Genomic DNA, 22,885 nt, shown 5'->3' on the forward strand with positions numbered 1-22,885 from the left:
GACTGTCTCTAAGTAAGACTTCACTGAGGTTAAGAGAGTGAGTGCCAGTGCAAAGCAAGGACTGTGGGAACCCTGCTATTAACTTTGCATTCTGTGCATGAGGATTCTGGAATTTTAAAAGTAACTAAACAGTAACCCTCCACCCCTTCTCTCCAAAAAAAGGCTCAGAGAAGGGCATAGGAGGGTCTAGTTTCCTATCAGCAAATTCAATTCACAGGGTTCAGTGACCTAGTCCACCCCTCACCCCTAGCCACCCCTCTTTCACTCTAGTAAGGCCCTGGGCCATCACCCCAAGCTACTAGTGAAGCAAGTCTTGCCCAGTGGGGGCCAGCAGGGCTGTGGGCCCGCCCTCACCTGGGATGGTGTAGGTGTGAGTGGTGTTGTGCTCCACTAGCACCTGGGCCAGCATGGGGTCTGGGACCTGGAAGGACTCGTCGTATGGAGGCTTGAACTGGCTGATCACCTGCTCCCCATCCCCGAAGGTCCACCTGCCAGGGCAGCAGGCAGGCAGTGAGCATCTGGGAGGATGAGTGGGACAGGCTGGCCGCTCCTATAGGGGGCACCCTTGCCTGGCTACAGTCACTGTTCTTGTACCTTCGTTCAGGATACCACCCAACCCTGCTGCAGCTCCCACCCCCTCCTAGATCCTATGTACCCATCACCTTCTGACAGATGAGGAGGGGACTGGGGAAGGGGGTGCTGAGAGAACCTGCCACTCCTGCTACCTGCTGGGCCCAGTGCACTCACAGAAAGGCCACCTCCACGGCCGAGTCCACTAGCACATCAGCCGCCAGCACCAGCGTGGCATTGGGGGGCAGCACAGGTGGCACTGCAGACACTCGCAGGCCCCGCATCTTATGCATCCGCTCCACGGTGACGTTGTAGTTCACAGTGACATTGCTCACATGGTTGGTGGCTGTGAGCTGTGGAGACAGGTGGTGGTGTTCAGGTAGCCAGCAGGCCTCAAGGCAGAGTGGGCAAAGTGCCACTCTGCACTCACCCCCAGCTACCACAGGGTGGTCAGGAGCAACAGGGAACAGAAACAGAAGGCAAGGGCGAGCACTAGTCATCCGCCCACCCGCAGCCTTTCCTGCGCCCTTCACCCACCGAGAGCTTGAAAACCGCAGCACTCTGGTAGATGACATTGAAGACCATATTGTGAAAAGTCAACGACTGCTTGTCGTCGATGGTCCAGCGGAAGACCACGTCTGAGCCGGCCTCCACCACCGGGCTGTACCTCTGAGGAAAGGGCACAGCATCAGCCCACGGTGACCCTGCCCCAGCACAGGGTCTTTGGAGGACCAACTCTGCCCTCAGCCCACGTCTACCGTCCTGGACACACCTCCCCGTGGGGCTTCCTGGGACAGGACTTGAAGACACTGTGGGGGAGAAGGGGTAGGAGGAGGGCCTCAGGGCTCACCCTCGACTAAGGAGCCACATGGTATGGGGCTGAGCTTGGGTTTAGTCACACCTTGACCTCTCTGTACCTCAGTTCCCCACCTGTCATCTCTGAACCTGCACACCCCTTCCAGGGCTCCTGCTCCAGCCCCTTAGTTGAACAGCACAGTGCCATTTGGGAAGGCATGTGAGTCTCAATGCATCTCATGCCTAGATATTTACCTGCATCACCTGACAGAACAGATGTGACTGGGCAAGCTGGGGGACACAACTATACAGTGGCAGGACTGTCAGAAACTGCCCTTCCAAAGTTCCTGTGCAAAGGTGCAGAGCTGGTGGCTGCCTTGTTCAGGTGGGCACCCCAGGCCCAGGGACAGCCCCTTCCCAGAGAGGCCCTGATGTGGCCAGGTGGCATCAGACCCCTTCTCAAAAAGTGCTTGGGGCCTGAAAACACACCCAGTGTTAATGAGGTCAGAAGTGTGTGAAGGGTTTCACGATTTGTTTCTAGAAATGTGAGGGTGGAAAAAACATTTTTAGAGCCACTGTTCCAGCAGTGACTTTTCAGTAACTTAGGAATAAATGGCCACCTAACAGGACCTGCCCATTAACCAACCAAGCTCTTTTATCATCGGGGAGAGGCCACTCTTTGCCCGGGCACCTTATCTCAGGAAAGGTCGAACAGACCTGCTGGCAACACTCACCACCAGGACGCCCTGCAGCACGCGGGCCTCAGGGCTGGGTATGGCTCGGAGGCCGCAGATGGGCTCCTCCACCTTCACCCACAGGCTAAGGTTGGCCCGGCTGGCGCTGTTCTCCACCACAACCTCCACTGCATGCTCGCCCTCATTGAGTCTCGGCAGTGCCAACACTGAGAACAGGGTGTTGTTGGCCTCATAGGCACAGCTTGGCACCAGGGCAGCCACTGAATCAGGGCAGGTGGTCTCAAAGGGCGCACTGATGTTGCCCCCCGGCCAGTGCACCGTGGCTGTGGCATTAGCACCGGAGTCTACCTGGAGCACCAAGGCCGAGCCATTGGTGGACACGTAGAGGAGGCCATCATGGGGGGTGGGGTGGACCACCCGAAGCCCGGCCACTGAGGAGAGCACATCGAAGCTGCAGGATAGGTTCCACCTAAACACGCTGTTGCCCACTGAGGCCCGGACCTCATAGCGTCCCGGCCGCCTCAGCCCTGGATTAGGCCTGAGGCCCAGCAGGGGAGTGAGCCGTTCCGTGGCAGTGAGCAGCCGCAGGGCACAGGCTTGGCCAGCTTGGCTGGCCTCTAGCTGGGTAGGCAGGCAGCCCAGCCAGGCCGAGGCATTAGTAGAGAAGTATGGGGCCTCGGGGCCAGGGTGGCTGAGTGCTGGGGTACAGCGCAGGAGGGCGCCCGGGCCGGCATCATGCTGGAAGCCTATGAGGTCACCAGGGAGGAGGGGGCCATCCTGGCCACGGAAGGCGACCTACAGGAGAGGGAGGTGGGGCTGTGTCAGGGCCTCACAGTGGGCCACCTCTGGTCAGGGGTCTGCAGAGAACACTGGGCCAGAGCTCCAACAGGTAGGTAGGACCTTCACAGGTAACCTGGAGTCACTCCTCCACATGGATCTCAACACTCATCAGTCACTCACACTCTACCAGGCTTCACAGGGGCCCCAGGCACTCATGGTGGGGACAGAAGGACAGCCTCAGACAAACAGAACATGCACAAAGCAAGACAGAGAGAATGCAGGCAGAGTGATGCTTCCCAGACAGGGGAGGGACCTCTGAGGGACACTGCAGCCAAGACTTGAAGAAGAGGAAGGAAAAAGCCAAGCCAAGAGGTTTAGAGTCCTCCTTAGAAGGCACAGAAAGTGTAACAGTCCTGGGGCAGGAGCTTCTTGTGCTGGGAGATGAACAAGTGCTCTGACAAGGCTGGGGGGTGGGCAGGGGGGGCCCGTGGACTATGTGGAAGAATCTGCATATTGTCTATGTTTAATGGGGAGACCCAGACTTCAGGTGGCTGAGGGGGAGGTAGATGGCACCCAGGCCAGTGACACACACCGAGTACTGGGCAGGGGGCCCCGCAGGCACAGAGAAGAGGAACTCCCTCCACAGTGTGTAGGAGGCCCCTGGGAGCCCAGGCCCTGCCGTGGACCCGTTGGCCTGAGGGTAGCAGGGGGTGTCCAGTGGCAGGCAGATGTTGGATCTGGGACACCAGACACCTTCTGGTGTACAGTCAGGAGCCAGCTCAGTCCTGTTCTCCAGGGACCTACTCTCAGGCTCGCTGCTGTTTGCTGGGACCCCTGTGAGGAGAGGAAGGGTATCACAGGTCCTGATTTACGGGGAGTTCCAGTCAGGGATGTCCACTACTACCTGAGGCCCTGCCATGAAGTACTCCCGGCCTCTACCATCATTCCCCTCCCCTTCCCAACACCGGGCCAGCTGACTGAGCCGGGAGAACCCGCCACCCAGGCAAACCCTATCCAATCTGTCCTTGGGACCCCGGCACGAGTGGTCTCTGTGGACACCATTCTGTCCACCTTGAGGCTGGAGATCAGTCCAGTGGTCAAGAGACCAGCAGACATGACAACACACAGAGGCTACCCAAGCCCCCCAACTCCCACCACCAGGACAGGGTCCCACCTGCTCCTCCCATGGGTCGGTACACCTGTAGCCTTATCTGGGCAGGCCGGCCTAGCTCTTGGGTTCCAAACTCGGCAGTGATGAGGAAGGCTTCACGGCTCAGGCCCAGGCCAGGGAACACCATCACCTGGTGAAGTGGAAAGGGATAAGGACAGAGGGGGTGTGGGGGGAGGTGTCAGTAGGAGGGGGGATTTGGCATGCTCAGCTCCACAAACCCTGGCCTATAGCCTCCACCAGCCAAGAAGGGAAGGAGCCACGACATGGGGCTTTATGAGGCCCCCCACATGCTTTGCTAGGGAGGAAAAGTCATGTCAAAGCACCTGTGAGCAGCAGGACCCCACCGTGGTGGTTTTTTTTAATCCACAGACACAGAGAGAAAAGGCATAGGAGCTCAGAACTCTCCTGGATACCAGGCCAGGGGCTTCTCCTTCCTGCGCAACAGCGGGTTTTCTAAACCAGCAGTCGCCAACTGGTGGTTCGTGAGGTCCGAAGGGTTGGCGACTGCTGTTCTAAACCATTTCTACTGGGCACATAGGAAATTAAAAAGGACCCTTAAAAAAGCAGCTTGTTTTTTAAAGAGACACACAATAAGGGTGATCTGTGTCTGGGAGCAGGATCTTGGCTGGCCTACCTCGATGGGTTCCCGGGGGGCAGAGAGGGCCTCTTGCTGTGCCAGAGGGCTCAGTGGTCCCTGCAGGTCTCCGCTGGGCGCCCCCAAGAGGAAGTTCTCCGCATCCCACACGGGGCCTGGGATGGCATGTGTGCAATGAGGTACTGGTCCCAGGCCAAAGAGGAGAGTGAAAGGGGCCAGGGCAGGACTGAGCCACCTGGCAGCAGCACCCCCCCCTCCCCCAGCTTCCTCTAGTTTTGTTTCCTCCAGTGCACACCCAGCCCAGGACGACAGCAGGTACTCAGCAAACACCTAATGAACACTGACTGGCTAAGAAAAGAGCCTGGGGGGAGGAGGGGGCACTGTCCTGGCCAAGGGCAGGAGGAGCTCTGGGGCCAGGAGACTGTTTTGGAGAGTAGCTGTCCTGGCTCAGGGCAGAAGGCACTCCCAAACCCCCTAGCAGCCCCAGCACACCTCCAGGCCGCAGCTCGCAGACATAGCTGTGTGGTGCCGAGCACAGGTCTGTGTTGCACTGCCCAGCAGGCCCAAGCCGCACACAGCGCTCTGCAGTAGCGGGATGTGGCTCCCCAGGTAGCCAGTTCTGGCAGCTCTCTAGGCTGAAGGCCTCACCCCGAGACAGTGGGCCTGCCTCAGCGCCCTCCACAGCCGAGAAGCCGATCCACACATCCAGGCCCCTGCAGATGATGGGGAGGGCAAGGACTCAGGGGGCTCCCCAAAGACAAGTGCCCCTCCATTCATTCTCTCTAGGGGCAGGCTTCTTATAGCAGTCCCTCAGGTGGGCCCTGCCCCTACTATCCAGATGGGTAAACCGAGGCTCAGAGACATGACCTGGAGAGCAAGGCCCATAGTAATTCCCATCCAGCCACCCTCACCATGGGGCTAGGGGCCCAGCCAAAGGAGTTTGCCTCAATCAGACCAGCACGATGTCCTGTGGGGAGGCCATGACACCCACATATCAGTTCCCAAAGGGATATTCTCCATAGTTCTGTCAAGGTAGGAAGACCCTCTTAGGAGCAAGAATTGTAGACACATAGCTAGGGATGGATACAGAAACAGGCAGAGGGATAGGGACAGGGACAAGCAGAAGGACAGGGATAGACAGAGAGAAATGAGGAGCTGTGGTCAGAGCCAGGGACTGGGGCTAAGCATATTAACCAGTGACTTTGGGCATGGGTCTGACCACTCTGGCCCTCAACTGATTTCCCCTTCTGTACACTGAGGATGTCCAGGACATGATTTCACTGTCTAACTAGGCTCTTCCCACACGGGGAACCAGGAGGTGGGGATCTGGCCCCCCAGTGCCAGCCTTGGCTGGTACTGAGGCCTCTCCAGCCACTCTCACCTGTCCTCCTGTCTCAGGCTCTGTCCCCACCAGTGTTCAGCCTCACCACCCCAACCTCCCAGCCTCTCAGGGCTGGGTTCAGGTACCTGGTGACCCGGGAAACCAGGAAGTGCTGGACGGCGGGACTGTCCACCATGGCCAGGGCGGCCCCAGCCCAGGCCTGGCACTGCTCCTGTGCCTGCAGCCAGGCTGCCTTCTCTGCTACCAGGCGATAGCAGTGTCCGTTACCAGGGAAGATCTCAGTGTCAGACGGACATAGCGGATGCACCACTGGGGGCCGGCAGGGAGAGAGATAGGGCATTAATGTGTGCCCACCTGGGCCTCTGCCCCACCCACCCCTGACCCTGGGGTGAAAAACAGGAGTGGTGACCTGGGCCCAGGGAGGCACCCACCTTGGACTGGCTCCTCGCCCAGGGCCATGATGCTGTAGGTAGCTTCAAGGCCTGAGCCACCACGATTTCGGATGCTGAGCTCAAGGGTCTCATCACTATGCACCGAGGCTGGACACATGAGTTCTAGGGCAGCGGGAGCCGCCTCCACCTGCACCTCTGTCCTCAGTTGGGCTGAGCCAGCCCCCAGGGCCAGCACTGCTGTCACGTGATAGCGCCCAGGCAACACATAGTGGTGAACGCTGGCAGGACCAGCAATGTCCACCTCAGGGGAGCTGTCACCAAAGTCCCAGTGTGTGGAGCTGACAGGCAGCAAGGCAGTGACATGGAAGGCTGCTGGCTGGCCAGAGGCCAGGGGTCCTTGGGGCCCCACCAAGGCAGCCCCTGGGGAGGCAGGGAAGACATTCTGGAGGATGGTAGGGCCCCTGCAGGCAGGGGCAGGGGGCTGTGGGGAGCTGGAGCAGAAGGGCAGGCAGGTGGAGGAGGTGTTGGGGGGATGGGCAGCCCCGCACAGGCAGTGGCCCTGCTCTGAGAGGGCCGCAAGGTCCTGGCCAGTGGAGAAGCAGAAGGCACTGCAGGCCTCGGGCACCAGTGAACCCTCATGAGCAACTGAGAAGACCACCAGCACCATGGCACCCGAGCTGTTGTTGGGGAGGCAGGCAACATACTTCTCACCTGAAAGGGGCAGATGGCTGCCTCTCAGCCCCCACTCCAAATCCCAGATCACCCCACCCCACCCCACTGCTGGTCTTCCCCCATCCTGCCCACACCCTGGTCCAGAGGGCCTTCCTGACCCAGTTAGTCTGTCTCAACCCTGTTCCCCAGGTCCCCATCTACCATCTAGGCTGGAGACCCGAGCACCTGCAGAGTCCCTGCTTGGAAGGGCTGTACCACAGGAAATGAAGCTGGCCCTGCCCACACTCACCACAGCCACTGTCAGACAAGGGGACTTGAAGGAGGGGTAGGCCAGCCAGGGGGCCAGGCCCTGCACAAGTGGCTGCCTCTGGCTGCACCACATGAACCCGCTGCTCCTCTACCCAGCGCGGCAGCCAAGCTAGGCCACAGTCACACTCCAACGGGTTCCCACTCAGGTTTCTGTGGGAGGAGCAGGGCCAGGCACTCAGTGTGTGGTAGGGCAGGTATAGGGGACCAGGCCTGGCCTTGAGGAAGAGTCTAGGCTGTCCTTATCTCAGGGAGGTCAGGCCCCCAACCCCCAACAAGTGAACAAATGGCCTCTCAGAGTCTGGTCTCAAACTAGGAAGCAAGTATGAAGGCCAGGTCAGGAGGGCGTGGTGTTTTTGGGGGGCCATGGGCCAAGCCACTGACACCCATCAAAAACAATACAACTTAGCCCTAGCCAGTTTGGCTCAGTGGATAGAGTGTTGGCCCTCGGACTGAAGGGTCCCAGGTTCAATTCCGGTCAAGGGCATGTACCTGGATTGCAGGCTTGATCATTGGTCCTGATCCGGACTCATGCAGGAGGCAAGCAATCAATGTTTCTTTCTCCACACCCCCCCACGCCCCCACTTCCACTCTCTCTAAAAAAATCAATGGAAAAATATCCTTGGGTGAAGATTAACAAAAAAATAAATAGAAAATAAAAACAATGCAACTTAGCCCAGCCGGTGTTGCTCAGTGGGTTGAGCGTCGACCTATGAACCAGGAGGTCACAGTTCAATTCCCAGTAAGAGCACATGCCTGTGTTGCAAGCTCAATCCCCAGTGGGGGAGCATGTAGGAGGCAGCCAATCAATGATTCTCTCTCATCACTGATGCTTCTATCTCTCTCTCCCTCTCCCTCTCTGTAATCAATAAAAATATATATATATATATTTTAAAATGCAACTTACATTTCACTTAAATTAAATAAATTAGCAAATGTTCCTTCTTCTAATGTAGAAATCTTGTTGTTGCTTATGTCCCTGAAAGAAAGGGGGGATTCGGCAGGTTTTGAGGGATGCCCCCATAACCACAATGGTGACAAGCTGCCGCCACCTGCCCACCCTGTGGAATTCCACAGCTGAGCCAAAGCGGACACTCACAACTCTGTCAGCGCTGAGAGATTCGCCAGGAGCCCAACATCCAGCGCCCGGAGCAGGTTGTGGGAGACATCTCTGGGAAACAAAGCGGCCACAGGTCAGCACTGGATCCCTAGGCAGGACACAAGGCCACCCTGAGGCTGTCCTGGAAGCTCCCCAGTACCCCACCCCCAAGCTCCCTATCCCAAGGGCCAGAATGGAGAATCGGAATGAACTCTCAGCTGGGGAAACCAAGGCAGGAGAGGCCTGGGGCCCCTCAAACTCCATCCATGCCCTGCCCCTCTCCTACAGATCCAAGGCCCTGCCCAGTCCCCTTCCCGTTGGCTCAGCAAGGTCATCCCACACCATGGAGGGCAGACTTCACCCCCCACCACACAGGGGCCAGCTGCTGCCACTGGGGAGGCCTCTGAATGTCCCTGAGACACAGTGGGGCACAAAGTCCAGATGAATAGGGATAGGGCCCTAGTGGATGACCCAGCACCATAGTGATAACAACAGCCTCTATTAAACCTCAAGGTTAACATGACCTCGATAACATGACCCCACACGGTCAAGATAACACAAATTCAGTGAGAAGCATAATTGGGCAAGAACCATCAAGAAAAGGTGAAACATGGTTTGACCCTATGTTAAACTATGCTACCTGCGTAGGAGTGGATGAACTGACAGATGAGAGCAAGGGAATCTCCTGAAACAGAATGTGACCCCACAAAAATCTGTGCAAAGAAAGACGGGACTGAAACAACAAGGACTTAGCCAATAATCCCACTTTCCCTCCCAGCTGAGAGGGGGAGATCACAGTCGCTCTGCCCATCTATCTCCTGGGACGGGAACTCATGGATCACTTAGACACCCCCAGTCACCTAACCACCCTATCCTCCTCAGCCTCTCCCCAGGCTCCCACAGGTCTGTGTACCCCAGACCATGGTCTCTAAATAAATGAGGCCCAGCCCTGATCGGTTTGGCTCAGTGGATAGAGCGTCGGCCTGCAGACTGAAGGGTCCCAGGTTCGATTCCGGTCAAGGGCATGTACCTTGGTTGCGGGCACATCCCCAGTGGGAGGTGTGCAGGAGGCAGCTGATCGATGTTTCTCTCTCATCAATGTTTCTAACTCTCTATCCCTCTCCCTTCCCCTCTATAAAAAAAATCAATAAAATATATTAAAAAAATGTTTAAAAAAATAAATAAATAAATGAGGCCTGGACCTCCTACCCATAAGCCTCTGCCCTCTGATGTCTCAGAATGCCTCTCATCAACCCTGTCTTCCCATCAGTGACCACACAGCCATGCAGAGACTGGGGTTCATCAATGCCTCCTCCAGGCCTGCCAACCCAGCTCCTAAAACACACAGCCTCCCCCATCCTACCCCCATCCCTGGCCCTGGCCCAGCCACCACGGGCCCTCCTATGCAAGCTCCCATGCAGCCTGGGGTGGGAGAGTGTCCTGAAGCCCAGCTCCTATCAGTCACCCTCTGGCTCTGCTTTCTCCAACCTGCTCTGAACACAAAAGGAGCTTAGTAAGAACAGGCTGGTGTGAAACAAGGTCCTCCTGGAGCCAAGTATCAGCCCAGGCCTCTGGGCCTCCACACACACAGGCCCCAAGGTCATGGGGGTGAGAGGAAGACAAGGTCCCAGGGTTTGGCAGACTAGGATGCCTGGCACAGTCTACCTGCTCAGCTCACAACAACCAGGACCACCTCTGGAACCAGGCTCAGGAAATGACCCCCACCCAGCCTCTGACCACTGCTCCTCCCTGGAGACCTGCTGGCCACACGGAGGCTCATGGCAACCAATATTTGAATGCTGGCCACCTACCAAGGACAGGGTCTGAAGTCTGGGTCTCAGCCAGGCTGCTCCCACTATCCTGGCTCCCAACATAACCAGGGGGCTACCTAGGGAATTTGGGGGCACCACTGGCCTTTGAGTGACCAATGTAGGGAGCTTGGCCCAATCCCCCTGTGGCTTCCACTAAGGGGGTGCGGGGATTTGAACTATAGATGCAGTAAGCTAACACTGGGAGCCTGGTGTGTGTGTGTCTGTCTCTCTCTCTCTCTGCAAAGTGCAGTAGCCATCCAGGGACTCGATAAGCAGACAGCACATGGACACGAAGAGCTCCACTGACACTGGCCTCAGCCTGCCGGGGGTGGGCAGCAGGCCAGGGGCAGCCTCAGTCAGAGGGTACAGGTAGCAAGTGAGCAAGAACATGGTCCTCCAGAGAGCAAGAGGGGCTGTGAGAGAAACTTCAAACACGGTCAAATGGGCCAGGCTGGCAGAAAAGCAGGCAGGTCCTCCCGGCGGTGGAGCCTCTGCAAAACTAGCCTGGGGTCCCTTAGGGTGGGGGAGGCATTGGTGGGTCAGAGCTCCTGCTGGGACCAGATAGAAACGGGGCTTCCATCAGGAGGACCCACAGCAGCCCCACCACTGCTCTGACCAAGTGGCCCAACCAGGCAGGATGCCAGGACACCTAACTTGGCAAGGCTCTCCTCCCAGCAAGAAGGTCGAATAGCAGTGCAGGTGCCAGCTCATGCAGTCATGCCACACAGAACCCTGAGAGCCTGACTGCTTTGGGAACCAGTGTAGCCACACACAGTGCGAGGCCCAGACATTCTTTGCCCCGCCCCTGTGACAGGAGACATGATTTAGTTTGAGAGCCCTAAGCCCATCAGCGGTGTGGCTTGGTGCCTCCTCAGCACACAAAGGCACGAGAAACACAGGTGCAAACCGCAGCCCCCCTCCCCAAATGTTCAAACTGAGAACTAAAGAAAGCGCTGGAAGGGGTGCAGAGTAACAAACCCATTCTCAAGAGCAGGCAGGTACCCTAGATTTTCCACACTCTCATTCTGCTCTTGAAGTAGGAGAAACGGGATGTGAAAGCTTCAGTGCAGAGTGGACAGCCGGCTGCCCGAGGGGGCCTGGAACGGGGGCTGGCAGGACACAGGACCAGGAGAGGGGGCTTCACCGGGAAACAGATGGCGAGAGGGTGGGCAAGTGCAGTCAGAAGCCACTCCAGCCAGGGGGCTCAGGACCCAGGCCTCCTCCACTCCAAGAAGTGGCACTGTGGCCTCAGGGTCAGACCCCAGCCCTGCCTCTGAGCTCGGTGCCCACCACTCTTACCGAGACCTGAGATTCTCCATCTGGAAAGGGGAGTGTGTGCTCGCACATGCATGTCTGTTTGCCTCAAGGGTTGTGGGACAGGAACCCATGCCTAGAGTGTGGGTTCCAAGAACTCCAGGGGCAGAAGTCTTTGTGGCAGGGGTGGGCAAACTTTTTGACTCGAGGGCCACAGTGGGTTCTTAAACTGGACCGGAGGGCCGGAACAAAAGCATGGATGGAGTGTTTGTGTGAACTAATATAAATTCAAAGTAAAGGAGCGGAGGGGAGAGCAAGAGAACCGGATAGAACAGCCGGATCCGGCCCGCGGGCGGTAGTTTGCCCACGGCTGCTTTGTGGGCTAGGGGACATGGGGATGGGGCCTCTGGCAGGGTCACCTCTGCTCTCCCCATCTGAATCCAGCTTCCCCCTTCCCTCTGACATGGGGGTGGGAGGAGGCTTTTTCCTTTCAGTCTGGCAGCTGCCATCAGGTAAGCCGAGATACATGCTCAAAAGTGGGTCTGAGCCCTACCCGGTTTGGCTCAGTGGATAGAATGTCAGCCTGAGGACTGAAGGGTCCCAGGTTCGATTCCGATCAAGGGCACATGCCCTGGTTGCAGGCTTGATCCCCAGTAGGGGCTGTGCAGGAGGCAGCCAATCAATGATTCTCTCTCATCAATGATGTTTCTATCTCTCTCTTCCTCTCCCTTCCCCTCTCTAAAATCACTAAAAATATTTTTTTTTAAAAAGTGGGTCTGGGAGACATGGAGGGGGCATATACTTTCTTCCAGGGGACACAGTGGGCAGCACTACCCATTTCTGTGCTCAGTGTACACTGGGAAGGGAGGGAGCAGAGAAAACACTGGAGTGGAGGTCGCTGGAGGGGTCATGGGGGAGGGTCACTAAAAGGAGAATCGTTGGAAGGGGACATGGGTAGAGTCCTCACCCAGCCCCACAGCCCCGAGGCCCTGAACAGCCACTTTCCACATCTCCATCTGCTTTTGCCATCACTGTTCTGGGGGAACGCCAAGGCGTCGGGCCAGCCCCATCCCCTCTCCAGCCCCTCAGCTTCCTCTGCACCCCCAGGTGATGTCATCGCAATCTGACTCCCTGTCCCACACTCCTGAAAAAGTGAGGGGAAACGACATGGGAGGGGGAAACGACAGGACACAGCAGGCCCAAGGAGCTGCCTATAGGAGCCCACACAGTGGGCAGAAACAGCAGAGCCAGACCCATGGGAGAAGAGCCAGCAGCTTGGCTAGACAGCACCCTGAGAGATGCTAGGCCAAGAGGCCCACCCTCTGAGCTAGCTGGACCATCCCAGGTCCCTGCAAACCCCAAGCCAGCAACTTCCAGGGATGCCAAGGTTGGAGAGATTAGGCCAGCTTGGGGAGAGGGGGGGAGTGACCTGCGAACAGGCACACACCCACAATAGCACAAGACATGTGTCACCTCCCTAGGCACCAGGGATAGGGCTGGGAGGGGCCCCCACTGCCTGCAACACTGAACACGAATCCCACAGAGATGAGGATTCTCACTCCCAGCCCATTCCTTCTGCTGTCCCCTCTCCTGCTCCAAGACAGGCACGTGTGATGGAGAAGAAGGGAAGATCCCTGGTCTACCCCATACATCTGGGCCCTCCTTCTCTTCCCCCAACAGGGCCCCAGCAGTCACTGGGGAGCTCAGTCTGTCCCAGCACAGGGGTGGTCCCAACTCCCCCTGCCTTCTAAATCAGACATTCTCAAGGGGAAGACCATTAGCTTCCCCTGGGCCTGCATCCTTGTCTTCAGGGTTTGAGCATCCAATAGCACATCCCTGTGCCTCTGGCTCTGATCTTTCCTGCTCCAAGCAAGAGAGAGGGTAGGGTGAGGGAAGGAGGGATCCCTGCTTCCACCACCAAGCTGGAGGTGCCCAGCAGAAGGGGCTGAGGGCCCTCCCAATCCAATGGGCAAAGGCAGCTTCCCCTGCCCTACCCACACAGGGCTCTGCCCCTGCTCACATCCCAAGCCTTGCAGTGTGGAGGGGTGGCTGTGGAGGGGTGGGGAAGAGAGAGGAGGGGAGGAGGAAGGGAGGGGAGGGAGTCCCAGGACCAGAGCAGAAAGAGATAGAAAGGGACTTTGAGTGTAAAGGTAAGTGGAATGGAGAGGTGAAGGCCAAGGAGAGAGGTTGGCTGTGACAGCAGGGCTAGAGTGTCCCCTGGGTGGCTCCAAGGGCAGTCCCTCTTAGAGCTGAGGAAATAAAGCCCCAGACAAGCTGGGAAGCTGCCCTGCAGCCCAGAGCTGCCTAAGTTTTCTCCTCGGCCAAGGAGGGGATTGGCCTGGGTGCCTGCTCTCCAGTCTAGAGCTCCCTAGTCCAGATGCCGGGCAAGGTCTGGGGGCCAGTCAGAGCCCCCAAGGAAACATCTGCACATTCCAGACACATGTGGTCAGCGGCGGGAGTGAGTGCCAGGCCCCAGCCCAGCACCCCCACCCCAGTGCTGGCCGCTGTGCTGGATACAGGGCTTGAGGGGAATGGGCTCCAGAAGGGCCGCCTGCACATGTTATGTAACCTGCTCCTCCCAAGCCAGCAACTGCCTCCTCCCTCCGACAGGACAGGACAGCACAGCGGGCAGAAAAAGGCACCCTACTCCCCATCCAGGGCCCAAGGCTCCCTCCAACCTGAACCCTCAGAGCTCCTGGAAATACAGTGTCAGTGGGTCTTGCTGGGCCAGCCTGTCCTCTCCCTGGAGGTGCCACAGGCTCCACCCAGCAAGGGGAACACCACACACAGTCCCTGGAAGCCAGGCTAAGGCCGAAGGAGAGAAAGGCCACAGTGCTGGTCCTGGCCCCTCAGGAGCCCCCTGCCCCCACACCTCAGCCCTCAGGCCAGGTAGTGCCACCCACTTGCCACCTTGTCACTCACTAATGTGTCCTGTAGCACTGGATACAGGCAGTTAGGAGCCCAGTCCTGCGCCAATTTGAGTCTAATAACCTCATTTTGTTTTCATTCCCTATTTGTGGAGAGTGAGGCTGGCTTCCAGGGCCGGAAACGATGACTTTTAATGAATTCAAGTTTAAGAGAGAGAGCTGATTTGAAGAAAAACATGCAAAGAGGATGAGCTGGGGAGGTGGGCAGGAGGCAGGCCTGCCAGGGAGAAGGGGCAGGAAGGGGCAGACCCACATTGGCTCTGTGCCCAAGCCCCCACCTGGCTCTAAACCAGGGCCCAGGGAATCAGCAAGGGGGTGTGGGGGATGTCTCAACCTTGAAAACTAGAGGGAAAGGCCGGAGTGAGAGCCCGCCACAGCCTCTCAGCCTCTCAGCTCCAGGACATGGAACAGCAGGCAGTGCCCATTTCACAGGGTGTTCTGTGGGGCTCCCTCAAGGAGCTTTGCCATCCTATTACTAAGTTGTCACCAGGATGAGCAATGGGTGTCTGGTACAGTAACACCGTCTGGCTAGGATCCCCCTGAGACCACAGGCAGATGAAGCTGTGGGGTGTCCTCCACATAGCCCATTCCTGAGGAGATCAGCCACTGTCAGGGTACTAACAGACCAGGGTGGGGGCCAGGGGCTGGGAAAGAGGGGGGCCTGCCCAGGAGAGGGGCCCAGCTCACCCTTCCACCTGCAGCTAGGGAGTTGGGATCCCCCTTCCAAGTTAAGGAGAGGAAAAAAACCAGCACCTGGGTGCCCCCCAGGCATGTCCCTCTAACGCTCGCCTGTCAGAGCCAGCCAGAGCAGGGGCCACACCACCCCTTTACAGATGAGAATGCTGAGGCTCAGGGAAGCCACCATCCTCACCCCACCATCATTTCTTCAGAATCTGAAGAATGAAGAAGGCAGCCGGGGCTCTCCCAACCTGGCCAGGGGGCCAGCACAGGGGCAGAAGCATCAGTCCAGCATGGCCGGCAATCCCACCACCCACTCAGCTGCTGGGCACAGCCAATGGCATGATGCAGCCTGAAGCCAGGGCTACAGAGCTGTTTGGAGGTGCGCGACCCTGGAGCCTCCAGTGCCGTTAGCCTTGCCCTGAGCCTGGCCCTCATTCCCCATCTCGACTAGAAGGAAAAGCTGGCTCTGCTCTGCCTTGGTACAAAGCCCCAGAGTGGCCCCCAGGATACAGGAGCGGGCGCCATGGCTCTGGGCATGGGGCTGCTAAACTTGGGAGCACTATGCTTTGTCAGGCCTGGGCCCACAGACTCCTCAGGAAGAGAAAGAGCTCCGCCCACCTTGGCCCCCAAATGCAGTCTCCTCCCTGACATCAGCAGCTGGGCATCACTGGGCCCCTTGACGGAGATGGCTGCCAAACCATAAAGAACGAGGTGTTCCGGGGAAAAAGGACATGAGCTGCATTTTCCAGCTGCCTTTCACTTGGCAGCGCCTCTGCCGCCTTGGCCAGCTGGAGACGCAGACACCCAGCAGGCAGGGCCAGGCCCCGGTGTGCCGAGAACCCAGACACCGCACCACCCCAGACAGTGGCAGGGGAAACGGGATGTTTTCATTCCAGAGTACTCAGCAGGCTGGGCCCACTGGGTTCTCACTGCGGCACTGCCACCACACAATGTTCCAGAAAGGAAAATGTGCATCTACATCAAAATGGCTTCTTTTCTGGAAACCAAACCCAGCCAGGGTCTCTCTCTACACTCCCTACCCAACCGGCACAGGGGCAGCTGAGAGGGTTTGAGGGTAGGACCACATCTGGCAGTACCAACTAGCCCAGCCAGTTGTCACATGATGGTGGCCCCCAGGCGTGGCTTTTGAAGAGAGGACAAAGTGGTCCTAATAGGAATTCCACCAGGAGATGCCCTGGCCTTGGGGAGGCATGGACTGCAGGCCAAGCCTGCAGAGAACTGGGAAAAGGAAACTGAGTCTGAGATTGGAAGAAAGCCAGGCGCATCTTCCCTTAAAGCACCTGCATAACAAGTTAGCTCCCCCAGTGAAATCACAGGGTGTGCATGTGACAGCTGAGGTGGCAGCAGAGCCGATGTGCAGGGGGACACTGGGCAGCTTACATGAATGTGGGTTCCACATCAAGAACAAGGTGCTCAAAAGAGTTCATAGCACTCTTTTCATGCCTCATAACTTCACTGTTTTACATATCCCCACCTAAATGCATCAAAAACAAAGGCTTAAAACTGAGATAAAAACACAAGAGGAATGTGCTGGTCCTAGGCATGATGAATCCTACCAGCTGTGTGGCTCTGCGTTGAAGGCACTTCCAGGGTCAGACCAGGCTTCTGGATGTGGTCTCCCAGCCTGAGTGCTGAGGGGTATATAGGAGTCTGCCTGTTCAGCCTCATCTGTGTTTCTCCTATCTGCTGAGGCATTTGGTCTGAGCAACAAAGTCATGGACACATATGCACCAGCTCAGGGGTACTTCTACTCAGGCTTTTGAGTTCTGTCTGCTTTGCAGCAGGGAAGGTCCTAGGGACCCATCTCCTGGTGGCCAGTGCTTAGGATACAGTAATGGGCTCTGAGAACATGGAGAGGAACAGATGGAAGAGGCCACTCTGGCAACAGTTCAATTACTGGGACCATCAGCAATTGACTCCTGCGGATGTACCATACACTTTTACTTCTGAGGCCCAAGCCCGTGAGATGTATCCACTCATGGTATCCATTTCCCAGGTGAGAAAACAAACTCAGAGAGGCTGAATGACCTGGCGAAGGTCACACCGAAGTATAGGAGCTGGGATACGAACCAGGTTTGACCCAGGGCCTGAATTCCCTACTCCTGGGCTCTCATGCCTCCCTCCTAAAACCAAACAGGAAGTCGGTGGAAAGGACTAGAACAAGGAAGGCAGAGGGAGGAGTTGGTGGGAAGGGCAGGGCCAAGCAAGCAGCTGGGACCTGAGTCCAGAGCCCACTTGGTCCCACTCAGGGACACCCCCACTGCTACCTCTCTCTGATTTATAAGCCAGGTGGCTGGTGCTGTACCCCAGGCCTCTGCATGCAGTTGTGGGGATATGCCCCAAAGCATGTTGATGAAATCACCTCTCTGCCACAACACACCAGTCACGTGACCCCAGGAAGTGACTCAACCTCCAGGAGACCAGTGTCCTGGTCTGTAACATGGGACCAACAGTGGTTCCACCCCCATAGCACTGAGACACCATGAGATAAAGGTCAGAAAGGGTCTAATACAGAACCCAGCACTTGGCAACTTTAGAGGGATAGGACCAGGCAGTGGTGGGTATTTTCTTCAGAGATTTGTCTTTTAATTTAGACATAATTCACATACTATAAAGTTCACCATTCTAAAGTATAAATTCAGTGGTTTGGCATATTCTCAAGGCTGTGCAACCATCACCACTATCTACTTCTAGAACATTTTCATCACCACATTCTGTGACCATCATCCCCCCACCCTCATCCCCCACCCTAGCTGTAGACATTAGTCTGCTTTCTGCCTCCATGGATTTGGCCACCCTGGACATTTCATATCAGTGGAATTATTCAATATGTGACCTTTTGTGTCTGGCTTCTTTCACTCAGCATCAAGGTTTCAAGATTGCTCTATGATTATAGCATGTGTCAGTATTCCATTCCTTTTTTTTTTTAATTTAATAAATCTTTATTGTTCAGATTATTACAATTGTTCCTCTTTTTCCCCCCATAGCTCCCCTCCACCCGGTTCCCACCCCACCCTCTGCCCTTACCCCCCCCCAATGTCCTCATCCATAGGTGTACGATTTTTGTCCAGTCTCTTCCCACACCCCCCACACCCCTATCCCCCTGAGAATTGTCAGTCCACTCCCTTTCTATGCCCCTGATTCTATTATATTCACCAGTTTATTCTGTTCATCAGATTTTTTTATTCACTTGATTTTTAGATTCACTTGTTGATAGATATGTATTTGTTGTTCATAATTTTTATCTTTACCTTTTTCTTCTTCTTCCTCTTCTTAAAGAATATCTTTCAGCATTTCATATAATACTGGTTTGGTGGTGATGAACTCCTTTAGCTTTTTTTTTAAAAAAAAAATTTTATTGATTTTTTACAGAGAGGAAGGGAGAGGGATAGAGTTAGAAATATCGATGGGAGCCGAAACCGGTTTGGCTCAGTGGATAGAGCGTCGGCCTGCGGACTGAAGGGTCCCAGGTTCGATTCCGGTCAAGGGCATGTACCTGGGTTGCGGGCGCATCCCCGGTAGGGGGTGTGCGGGAGGCGGCTGATCGATGTTTCTCTCTCATCGATGTTTCTAACTCTCTATCCCTCTCCCTTCCTCTCTGTAAAAAATCAATAAAATAAAATAAAAAAAAAAAGAAATATCGATGGGAGAGAAACATCGATCAGCTGCCTCTTGCACACCTCCTACTGGGGATGTGCCCGCAACCAAGGTACATGCCCTTGACTGGAATCGAACCTGGGACCCTTCAGTCCGCAGGCCGAAACTCTATCCACTGAGCCAAACTGGTCAGGGCCTTTAGCTTTTTCTTATCTGTGAAGCTCTTTATCTGACCTTCAATTCTGAATGATAGCTTTGCTGGGTAGAGTAATCTTGGTTATAGGTTCTTGCTATTCATCACTTTGAATATTTCTTGCCACTCCCTTCTAACCTACATAGTTTCTGTTGAGAAATCAGCTGACAGTTGTATGGGTGCTCCCTTGTAGGTAACTGTTTTTCTCTTGCTGCTTTTAATATTCTCTTTGTCTTTTGCTCTTGGCATTTTAATTATGATGTGTCTCGGTGTGGTCCTCTTTGGATTCCTTTTGTTTGGGGTTCTCTGTGCTTTCTGGACTTGTAAGTCTATTTCTTTCACCAGGTGGGGGGGTGGTTTCTGTCATTATTTCTTCAAATAGGTTTTCAGTATCTTGCTCTCTCTCTTCTTCTGGCACCCCCATAATTCTGATGTTGGTATGCTTGAAGTTGTTCCAGAGGCTCCTTACACTATCTTCATATTTTTGGATTCTTTTTTCTTTTTGCTTTTCCAGTTGGGTGTTTTTTGCTTCTTTTTATTTCAAATCTTTGACTTGATTCTTGCGATCCTTTAGTCTGCTGTTAGATCTCTGTATAATATTTTTTATTTCAGTCAGTGTATGTTTAATTTCTAGTTGGTCCTTTTTCATATCCTCGAGGGTCTCGCTAAATTTATCGGCCTTTTCTAGAAAATTCTTGAAAAACCTTATAACCGTGGTTTTGAACTCTGTATCCAGTCATTTGCTTTCCTCCATTTCTTTCATTTGTGATCTGTTTCTTTGTCTCCGCATTTTCGTTGCTTCCCTGAGTTGATAGAGTGGCTCTGTGTGCTAGGTGTCCTATAGGGCCCAGTGGCTCAGCCTCCCCAGTTACCTGAGGTGGACACTCTTGGTGCACCCCTTTGTGGACTGTGTGCACAGTCTTGTAGTTAAGCCTTGATTGTTGTTGGTATCACTGGGAGGAATTGACCTCCAGGCCAATTGGCTTTGAGGATCAGCTGTGTCTACGCTGGGAGAACTTCTGTGCTGGAGACACCCTTATGAGACAAGACTTGCAAAAGCCTCTGTGCTTAGCTTGGATGGAGCGGAGTTTCAGGGCGGAGCAGACAGCATTGGTTTCCCATCAGCCCTGCCCTAATAGGCCCCTGTGTCTCAGTGTCCCATGGTAATCGCTGCAAGCACCTCTGAGAGAAAGCCGCCCTCGAGTTCCGCCCGCTGCCAGACAGTCCAGTTTCTCCCTGAATGAGTCTAGGTCCCCAGAGTCTCGCCCGGAACTGGAGTTCAGTGCAGTCGGGAACTTTTGTCTCCCTCCCGCTTGAGAAAGCCAGCCGTGTAGTGTACTCAGTTGCCCAATCTCTCCGCGCGCGCCTCGGTACCTCTGCCTTCCGCAGTTCCTCTGAGTCTCAGTGTGCTTTTCTCTTTCCTGACAGTCCAGTTTCACCCCGTATGAGTCTGGGTCCCCAGAGTCTCGCCCGGAACTGGAGTTCAGTGCAGTCAGGAGCTTTTGTCTCCCTCCCGCTTGAGAAAGCCAGCCGCGCACTCAGTTGCCAGTCCTCTCTGCGCACGTCTCAGTACGTCTGCCTCCTGCAGCTCCTCTGAGTCTCAGTGTGCTTTTCTCTTTCCTTCTAGTTGTAGAATTTCCACTCAGGCAGCCTTCCTGTGGTTCTGGATGATGTCCGTTTTGTCTTTTAGTTATAGTTTTGAAATTGTTGTGCGAGGCAGCAATTTAGGTGTTTACCTATGCCGCCATCTTGGTTTCTCTCTAGTATTCCATTCCTTTTTAAGGCTGAGTAATATTCCACTGTATGAATAGACTACATTCTGTTCATTCATCTGATGCGATACTTGGGTTGTTTCCACCTTTGGCTACTAAGAATAACGTTGCTATGAACATTGGTATACACGTGTTTTTTGTTTTTTCAAAGAATAGTTTATTGATTTGTAGAAAGAGAGGAAGGGAGAAGAGAGAAACATCAATGTGTGAGAGCATAACATTGATCAGCTGCCTCCTGCACACCCCTACCGGGGCATGTGTCCTGACAGGGAATTGAACCAGCAACCTTTGGTGCATGGAACGCCACCCAACCAACTGAGCCACACTGGAAGGTCTCGTCTGTAGACTGGAAGGTCTCCGGTTTGATTCCCATACAAGTTTTTGTGTGGACGTACGTTTCATTCCCCATAGATAGATACCTGGAAGCAAAATTGCTAGGACCTATGGTACCTCTATGTTTACTCTCCTGAGAAACTGCCCAACTGTTTTCCAAAGGACTTCCCCATTCTACATCCCCACCAGCAGTGGAGGAAGTTTCCAATTTCTCCACATCCTCATCAATACTTGTTATTGTCTGTCTTTTTGGTGTTAGTCATCCCAGTGGATGTTATCACTGGGGTTTGACTTGCATTTCCCTGAAAGCTAAACATTGAGCATCTATTAATGTGCTGATTGGTCACTTATATATCTTTTTTAGAGATATGTCAGTTTTCCCATTTTTTAATCGGGTCATTTGTCTTTTTTTGCATTGAGTTACAAGGGTTTTTTATATATTCTGGCTACAAGTCCCTCATCAAATAGATGACTTGAACATTTTCTCCAACCTGGTCCCCATTCAGGGGACCACGTGTAGGAGGTGTGTGCCCTCTTGTCCCCAGTTTTGGCAAATCTGCATTCTGTGTCTCATCAGCAAACTAACATTACACACACATTTATAGTCTGAATTCCCAAGTGCCAACTATCATGTGCAGCTCAGGAAATGTGAGGGTGAGCCAGCAGAGTGTGCAGGACACACGGATCCTCCTAGTACAGTGGTCGGCAAACTGCGGCACGCGAGCCCCATGCAGCTCGCGAACCGCGGTTTGCCACTCTGTTGACTAATGAGTTTGCCGACCACTGACCTAGACTCTCGATTCCAATAATTACAGGCTGTTGTTGTTCCTTGTGATTAAGCCCCTATCCCAGTGGTCGGCAAACTCATTAGTCAACAGAGTGGCAAACCGCGGCTCGCCAGTGTTCTTTCTAGAATATGCCAACCATGCCACTTTCCTCCTAGATCCTTCAATGCTGCCCCTACCTGCTCTCTCAATAAAGGCCCCACCTCCCACCCCTCCATCTGAGACTCTGCTAGGCTGATACTCTCACCAGCCCCTACATGATTTCTGTGAAGACTTCAATGTCACTTACACTGGGGGACCTTGTAGGCAGACCCTCCAAAGTGGTCCCCCCTGATTATCTGTCTATGATTTAACAATGGCTCCCTCATAACTGAGCCTCAAAAAGGTGGGTCCTGAAGACCCCTGGAACAGGGCTGACACACAGCAGTCATGCCCAGGGCTCATGGAAGGAACCCTCTGTTACTGAGCCAGCCCTTAAGACAGCATCACATGTGGCACCTGAAGTCTAACATGTTACACACACATATCAGGCCAGACCAAGTCCAGGAGTTGCTCACCTTACCTCACACACATCCTGTGCAGACAACAGGGGCTGAGCCTCCCCCACACTCTCCTGTCATTTAGGGGTACAGGTAGGGAAGGGTGAGGCCCTGACTGCTCCCAGCCAACAGATGATCCTAAGGTCCCCAAAATTTTAATCAGCAAACCAATTGAGTCCCTGTTCCTAGCCTAGACTCAGACACAAAACATGCACAAGACAATACACAAAACCCAGGAAGGGCCCCTGGCCAACATTAGCAGCACACAATACCTGAGAAATGGTCAGCCAAAATCACCCACACCTGAAACTAACTGATCGACAGACCACACCTGGAGCAGCAGCGATGTCACATCTAGAACTTTCTGTGGTAACGAACATCCTATCTTTGTGCTGACCTTTCCAACACAGTAGCCACCTGGCTCCAGAGCACTTGAAATATGACTCACCACACAATACAGCTCTGGACCCAACTATCAATCTATAGGAAACAGAGGGCAGAGGAATATGTGGATGATGCCATGGAGGTGATGCAGAGCGTACACAACCCAATCCC

The 22,885-nt window shown here is 54.7% G+C and overlaps 1 protein-coding gene across 1 annotated transcript in view; it reads right to left on the reverse strand.

Moving 5' to 3' along the window:
- Positions 1 to 22,885, reverse strand: part of PKD1 (polycystin 1, transient receptor potential channel interacting) — a 51,436-nt gene that overhangs the window by 24,528 nt on the left and 4,023 nt on the right. Inside the window, exons 2-14 of the mRNA XM_080677127.1 lie at positions 8,418 to 8,489; positions 8,226 to 8,297; positions 7,302 to 7,471; positions 6,380 to 7,051; positions 6,074 to 6,257; positions 5,099 to 5,319; positions 4,646 to 4,761; positions 4,015 to 4,141; positions 3,433 to 3,674; positions 2,100 to 2,855; positions 1,108 to 1,239; positions 748 to 923; positions 355 to 488 (exon numbers count right to left, since the gene is read on the reverse strand). Coding sequence (XP_080533253.1) covers positions 355 to 488; positions 748 to 923; positions 1,108 to 1,239; positions 2,100 to 2,855; positions 3,433 to 3,674; positions 4,015 to 4,141; positions 4,646 to 4,761; positions 5,099 to 5,319; positions 6,074 to 6,257; positions 6,380 to 7,051; positions 7,302 to 7,471; positions 8,226 to 8,297; positions 8,418 to 8,489 — 3,074 coding nt within the window. The remainder of the gene's footprint in view (positions 1 to 354; positions 489 to 747; positions 924 to 1,107; positions 1,240 to 2,099; positions 2,856 to 3,432; positions 3,675 to 4,014; positions 4,142 to 4,645; positions 4,762 to 5,098; positions 5,320 to 6,073; positions 6,258 to 6,379; positions 7,052 to 7,301; positions 7,472 to 8,225; positions 8,298 to 8,417; positions 8,490 to 22,885) is intronic.

This window comes from Plecotus auritus (assembly GCF_963455305.1).
Source record: "Plecotus auritus genome assembly, chromosome: 7".
Lineage (NCBI taxonomy): Eukaryota > Metazoa > Chordata > Mammalia > Chiroptera > Vespertilionidae > Plecotus > Plecotus auritus.